A 7,983-nucleotide genomic window follows, 5' to 3' on the forward strand; every position below is an offset into this window, starting at 1 on the left:
CTTTACATACTTCAACTGTTTGAATTTTTGCATTTCACTTGTCCAGAAGAAAAACGATGGAAAAACTGCTTAAAAATGTTAACACAACATGGGAAAAAGACACAGAGACGGAGTTCTTGCAACACTCTGCTGACTTCACTCTGTGAAATGTTGCATGGAATAATAAAATAGTAGTGGTAAAAACAAACTTCATTTTTTTAAATCGTATTTGAACAGGTTGGCCTTTATATACATAGATTATTTTTTTATACTGTAGCATCAAAGTTTTAAAACAAACTTCATTTGGGGACATTTTTGTCTTCGAGGGAAAGTCACAAGAAAATCGACGATTTAAAAAGTCTTCAAACGTTCTGTATCTTCTTGTGGCAAAAAAATTCAGTTGCATTTTTTTCTGTTTTTTTGTTGTCTTATGTACGTAAAAAAAAAAAAAAAGAAAGAAAGGAAAACAAAAAATAACACACAGGAAGTGTCCGTGCTTCTGTGGTAGTTGAAATGTCTGGCGCCCCTTGAGGCTGGGAGGTCGTTAGTCCAGCTGCTCCTGTTTTATCCTGTTCGTCTGAGGGCCTCGCAGGGCCCGCCGCAGCTCTCGCTTCAGCACGTACTCGCTGAACTGGGAGGAGTCCACGCCACCCCCGCATGAGCCAGCAATATCGAACCCTCGTTGCTGCAGCCGCTCCAGGACCTGCAAGCACACACACAGCTCAGGTAAGCACACACACAGCTCAGGTAAGCACACACACAGCTCAGGTAAGGTAAGGCGCGTCCAAATTAACCCTAATAGTGATCCCTTTTTGATGTTTAGATGTCCCCCCAGGTTATTGTTAACATTTGTGCGTTAAAACCAAAACAACACCAGAAAGAACATATGACTTAGAAGAGACACATTTGACAACTTGATTTTCAAGATGGTTTCAGAAATCAGTGTGAGCAAATAAGCATTCACACCCAACAAAATTCCCTCTTACACCACACCATCGAAATTTGATGCCGCCTTTGTGAAACTCACACAAACAGCCATTCAACTCACACTGAAGTAGTGGTTTCTTAAGTTCTGCACTAGTACCTAAAAGTAATAGCTATGTGTAATCTAATGCACAAAATAGGTGAACAACATGGAACATTATTAGGTGATTTGTTTTGGCTCATCACTGTGTATGTCTTTGGCCCAGTAATTGGGTTCTAATTAGAAAAATTAAGGTAAACCACTTTTGACTAACGACAGATATCACTGTTGAAACTTATCCATAAGTCGGCCATAACACTGTAGAACATTTATTGTTTGGTTGGCTTTTGACAACAGTGTGTGTTAAAATGTTATGTATTGTAAAGAAGGCTCTAAGCATCTAATGCAAGGATGCAATGACATACAATTATGAATAAATATCAAGAAACAACATAAGACTAGAATGAGAAAGTAGGTTATTGCTTACAACCACTACTAAACATCCTATTCCATCATAAATGTAAATGTCTAATTTTTGAGAGATTTAAGTGAGGCAGAGAGAAACAGAATGAGAATATGTGCACGTGTGTGTGTGTGTGTGTGTGTGTGTGTGCATACGCATACGAGTTTGTCCCTCATTCTGCAGCCTCACAGACATCCACAGACGTGTCCGGGGGGCAGCGGGATCATCGCATTCCATCAAAGTGCCCCCAGGGAGTGCTGAGGCTTCTCTCTGTGCCACTTGGCAGCACAGATCCCCAGCACGCCCCTCCCTACCACCCCCCCAAACTCCCCCCTCCGCCGCCCCGGGCCTGAGCCCCCGCCAAAACTACAAAGGTCTCACTCTGCTGGCGGCCCCCCCTCCATCTCCTCTACCCTCCCCCAGTGTGTGTGTGTGTGAGAGAACACACACACACACACACACACACATAAATACACAGCCTCCATTAGGCGCAGATACAGCACCCACTGCGGGCTCGCTTTAATAACCAAACAGGATTATGGGGTCCTGCCTGCGGACTACCTGCCAGGGAGTGTACTCTCATAACACCAAGGAGTGCATCTCTGTGATTGTGTGTGAGTGCATGTTCGGCGAGTTTGTATCTGTTTGTGTGTTAAAATATGTCTTTCCTGTAAAAATTGAAAAATCAAGTTTTTTTTTTTGGTAAGAATAAGGGGTTTTCAAACAGATGTTGACAAAGTTGAAAGATTCACTAAAAAAGAAAATCACAAGGGTCAGGAAATAAAATGCCCCAAGCTCGTAATGTGTTGCTGGGTAATTGAGGAAGTGTCAAAGTAGAGAGACGTCTGCATACTCAGGTCCAAAAAGAAGACTAAAAGCTCAGCTGAAATAAATAGCTTGGAGTGTGCCGGACTTCATAGGATTGAAGACCCCCCTCCCTCCCTCATCTCCAACACCTAAAGGTGTGTTTGGCAGATTCCTCTTTGTGATGTTGCACCTGAGATTGTGTGAAATCTACTCAAAAAATAACTTAATGACTAGAACATTCCAAAAACAGTGATGTCAAAACCATGCTTCTCCTTTATACAGCAACATGATGCAATTTTGCTTCATGGCGTTTTGCTTTATGCAGCCATGTTCATTAAACTGAAAATTCAAGAGCGTATTGTCTCAGGTGACATTACATCTGATATCACTTATAAACCAGGCATCCCAAAGGGATGAGGAGCAATATTCTCTGGTGCTCAAGTACATTACAAGTCTGGAAGCTCTGGAATTCAAAACCCTAGACCCTACAGAAGGTATGTGATGATGTATAACTCCCTAAATACATTCCATGGGTGTATTTGAGTTGTAATTAAATGAAGTAAAATAGACAAATGCACAGATACATCTTTTACCACCCCCCACCACACACACACACAGACACACACACACACACTTCTGCTTACCTGGACAGAGTTGAGGTGGCAGTAGCCATTGAGGGGGAAGCGGATGACATGTGTGGAGTCGTGGTTCCAGCCAGCGTTGACAGAGTTGCACATGACGTCTCCGATCTCGGGGAAGATGTCCTCGATAAGGGCCTTGTCCCCACTCAGCGTGATCCTCTCGCCGAGGTCGGGGGCCACGCGCACCACCAGGCACTCGCAGGGGCGAGACACCCGGCTCAGCTCCCGGTCGTGCCGCCAGCGCTCCAACTCTGCCAGCATGGGCTGCAGCTGGAAATACCGGGCTTCCTCGTACAGCAGAGTGAAGTCCTTTAGGTAGCAGGGAGGGAGGGAGGGAGGGAGAGAGAGAGAGAGAGAGAGAGAGCATGTAACACCATGTCATCTCACCAGTCCTTCATCATCTGTCCCCAATTTTGAGGACTTTAATTCAATTTGACTCTGAATTCCAATGCAAGAATGCAATTAAAAAAACTTGACTGAACAGAAAGCACCTGGCCATGATCGTTTCAGACTGTCTGAACGAGCGACTGTGGCCTCACACTGAACTCCAGCCAGTCTTTTGTCTTTGCTTGTTTTATCTGACATACTTTAAGCGCAGATTGAGTCACCCAGTGGACAGTCTATCAGATAATGTGATTATTTGTTTGCTCTCAGGGCAAGTTTGTAATTAACAGCTAAATGGCATGTAGGAGCTAGCAAATCGGAATTCAAATGCTCACACTGTGACAGGGCTCAAAGTAAAACATTCCCAAAAGTAGAAAGTATACAGACGTGCGCTCTTTATGCTTTTACTGCTACTATTAGATTTTAACTTTTATTTTTAATTGAACTTTTTTTCATACATGTCAGGGCACGTCAACTGAAACCCCCATTTCACTGTGCAGTGATACCCTAGGGGTAAAAGCAGACAGGCATGTTTCTAGGTAGGGTCCAGCAGATTGGGGTGAAAAGCCTTACAGCTATTTTGGGGTCTTGCTCAATGGCCCAGAGGCAATGACTCTTTCAAGGACCTTGGATATTTATCCCCCAGTATAGTAGTCTAGTGTTTGGTATGTGTTCTTGTGAGGATCAGCCCTGAGGTTTGTTTCAAGTCTGGCACCTTAACTACTAGGATAACCTCCCAGCCCCGAGGAAGATGGCATCCAGTTGCACATTTAACAATCAATGTACACAAAGAGCGCAACAAACTCATATGACCTAAAATGGCTGCTTCTAATTTGTCAGACCTGAATGGCTATAATCCTAAACCTAGCTGCTGCTTTAAAATGTGCTGCACAGGCCGATTCACCATGAACGTGTGTTCATAATCTGCATCAGTTTATATATTTTTTTACTCATTCCTTGGTTTTTAGTTTGCACCGAGGCCAGATGACTAATGCTTTCTGACATATGCTACGCCTGTGAACTCTCAAAGAAATGTTGCACACGCTGTGAGCTCTGTAAGAGAAAATAAACATTTCAGATGGTGTGTACACTGCACCCAATCCCTAATTTGGAAGTTGGATAAATTCTGGCCCAAATGAGTGGGCTACATCACTGTGTACTGAAGTGAGTCAGACACTCACTTTGAAGTCGTCTGGGATGAGGAGCTTTGAGATCCTGAGGAAGTTGAGGATATAGCGGAACATGTGACCATCCCTGTCAATGAAGTAGTGCTGCTTGAGGCTGTCCAGGACAATGGGCTCTGTGCCATCAAAGAGACGGCCAATTCTGTCCAGAGAGAGAGAGAGAGAGAGAGAGAGAGAAAGATGCAATATGAGGCAAACTTGTGGCACCAAAAGCGACAGCAAGCCAGGCTGAAATCCCTTGCAGACAATAAACAACAAAAAACCCTGAATAATAAATAAATAAATACATAAATTGTGGATTAAACCCCTGGTCAGACGCAGAGGTTGGGGCCATCTGGTAGAGGCTGGGCCCCAGGGCAGTGTGCTCCAGGAGCCTAGCCTGAGGGGACAGCGAGGCCCTTCATCTCCAGATGGCCCCCATACCCTTTGGACCTGTACCGCTCCTGGGGCATCTGTCACTGTGACAGAACTGTCTTTGTCTGGGCTCTGTGTTCAGCAGTTTAACTACACCATACACAATCACAGGAAAAAGAAGCATTTTTTTTTTTTTTTTTAAAGCCTCAGAATGTTTGCTGTTTGTAAAGTTTGGAGGATCATGATGCAACAATGATGAAATGTGTTTAACATAAATACATTTCAAAAAGACATAATTTATTCAGCAGTGGGATAAGTGGTGGGGACATGACTGAAAAAGTAAGGCTTTGTGTGGATTACTGCCAAAACGCACTTGACAGTCACCCACACGTTCATACAAAAAAAAAAGAAAAACATGTTTTAAAAATTCTAACGAGCCTATCTGTGGAAGATAATGTTTCAGATGATTTGGCTTAGGTTAAGTTAATAAGATAAGTGAATGACAGTACAGGTTTGGGTTCATAAGGGGTCTGAATAGTCCAATTGGCTTGCAGAAGTCTGTAGAATTTTGAGAATTTAGCTGCGCTGAGGGACACACACTTTGACATTTATCTGATCTGTCATGGTGGATGACATTCAGCAGTCTCAGACCTAATAAAGATGACCAAGACAGACAAGGGCTACATTAGATCTATTTCACTGTCTGAGTCACGCCATGTTCTTTAAAACGATGTCCAGCTTACATCTCTTGGGGTGTTCAACACTGCACACAGGGACTGTGGAACAAAGCATGTGTGCCATAGTGCTTGTCTGGTATGTCAAGGAACACTGCGAAAGACTCCTCTTCACTTTTATGAAAAATATATATATTTTTAAATTCACCAACCATACTAGTTGACATGAAGTGGGATGTGAAGAAGGCCCACTATGACCCTCCTTAGAAGTGAAGCTCACCTGGACTCTGGATATTTTGTTAATGTGGCCAGACTGCTGGTGTACATGTGGCCCCCGACGTCAATGTGCACCGGCGCGTTGGACTTGGTGAGCTGGGCAGGAGCGGGGATGCCCTGGTTACTCAGTGGAGAGGCTGGCGATCTGGTGATCATGGGCCTGGACATGTTGGACCGGTTATCCTGTCAGAACCAACAAATAAACTTTAAGGTCAGCGGGTCACTCACACAGACAATCAGCAGAAATCATTAGGCTGCATTCATGTTATTGGGATTCACATATTTTGCCAAACCATTGTAATTGTGTTGGTATGAAGTTGAAAAATGTCTGCAAACAGTTTTCATTGTTTTGACATGCTTTGGGGCCACCATTTAGTGGAATGTATAAATCCCAAATATTCCATGGCTCTAAAAGGCATGACAGTAACTGAAAAAGGAGGAGAGAAGCAAATTCAGTGGAGGTACTGACTAACCACCACCAGCAGCAGCAGCATCATTAATGTGGCCATGTGTCCTTATTACAAGCTCTGAAACAAGGACAAGCTTACTGTGTCAAATGAGTAAAAAAGATACACTTGGCTTCCAAACTAAGATTTCAAGCTGTCCAATATACCCACATACATCAGAGGGTAACTGTGGACACCATTAGGCATCGTTTCACTATGCATGTTGCCCTTGTGTTAATTTGACAAGAGTTTTAAATAAAGGCTAACATCATAATGCATAGGTCACTACTTTCTATCCAACCTGCTATCACTACATTATTATGGGTCAAATTCAATTAATTGTTTCCAAGTGTAAACAGCAGGCTTGTTATAAAATAACTTGGACATGGTATGGTACTCCGGTAAAACTCGAAGTTACGAAAAGGACTCGGTAGGGTGGCCTTTACTTTAAATCGTACAAATCAGTGGGCAGGTAAACTGCAGCCGTACATGGTGAGATGGTTGTATTGTAGCCTAGTAAGAAAATATATTTTATTATAACATAAGTATCCGTTCATGCATTCACGAATGAATTAAGCCTACCAATTTAGAAATGTCAGTAAACTGGTCATTTTCTTACTAGGTTACCGCGGGAACAGTTGCCTCTGCACAAACAGAGAGCAGCGGTTCGAGACCAACACTTAACGAATAAGTAGTCTACAGGAGCGATACTTTAAACACAAAAAGCGCTTCTTATTCCACACATCATGGTTAAAAGGCTCAGATTTGGGTTGAATAGGCTACCTAAGAATATCAATTACCTGCACTGTCAAAGGGGCAGATTGTTCACGTGGTAGGGCACCGTCACTCATGGTTATCACAATCGCAGAATCTCTGTACTCTGTCGGACGGAGTCTTTTGGCTACACCCTGTCCGGTGCCGTTACCATCCGGGAAAGGTAAAGAGGGTGGTCGGGTCTTCGTTTTATGATTTGTTAAGTCCATGGTAACAATCAATTCCATAGGAGTTGCAGTCGACTCGAGACAAACCGGCTTCCTCGTGTAGGCTACAACCTCACCATCTTTCGGTGTGCCAGCGACAGTAGCCTACTAAATGGGAATGATAAGATAAACTAAAAACGGGCTTCTTAAAGCGAAATGTTATCCAGTGTAAACCACCCTTCTCGTCAAAGCGATAAAGCTTCCGAAACTACCCGAGGAAATTTTCGAAAGAAAAATTACGAAAAGCTATCGTAAAAGTCCTGCCCCATACCGTTACCCTTCGTTATTTAAAATTCCTGCAACTTGTCACCTCACGTACGCGTCTAATACCTATCTACATTTCGAGGTAAACATTTGTGGTTCTTCAACGCGAGTTCGTTGTTTCACCTCCAGCTCTCAGCGCTTTTCTGTCTAACGCACAGAACAGCTTCAGGTGAAGATCCACACTTTCTAGTAGAGCACATCAGAAGGCGTGCACATTTCCCAGCACAATGAATGGAGCATATTTCAAATGATTGCCCGGGGTACTTGCCACATATTGTCAGCGTTTAAGGCGATGCGGCAAAAACTGTGGCTGTGTGGAAGGAATAACACACCATCTATTTAAGCCCCAGTGCATAGTGGATACGACTGTAGGCTACATCACAGTCTGATAGTAACTTTGTGAATAAAACCCACCTCCTGTTGCTAATCCAGAAATCTCTACATTATCCAAACATCCTCAGGGCACTAGTGACCTTCTCTACAAAGCAAACTCCCCCATTTTCCTTTTGGTTTCAACATAAGCTTGGACAGGGTGAGCAGACAGGCATTTTGTTTTCTAGAAAATAG

General features: G+C 43.3%; 1 protein-coding gene across 1 annotated transcript; it reads right to left on the bottom strand.

Annotated features, from left to right (window-relative positions):
• Positions 1 to 523: 523 nt before the first annotated feature.
• Positions 524 to 7,173, bottom strand: LOC308364802 (BTB/POZ domain-containing protein KCTD1; the record flags this gene model as incomplete). Its single annotated transcript, XM_080838045.1, has 5 exons — positions 524 to 682; positions 2,858 to 3,163; positions 4,420 to 4,564; positions 5,731 to 5,909; positions 6,973 to 7,173. 5 exons carry the CDS (start codon positions 7,171 to 7,173, stop codon positions 524 to 526), a joined length of 990 nt encoding a protein of 329 aa, XP_080694171.1.
• Positions 7,174 to 7,983: the final 810 nt, after the last annotated feature.

This window comes from Sprattus sprattus (assembly GCF_963457725.1).
Source record: "Sprattus sprattus genome assembly, chromosome: 4".
Classification (NCBI taxonomy): Eukaryota; Metazoa; Chordata; class Actinopteri; order Clupeiformes; family Clupeidae; genus Sprattus; species Sprattus sprattus.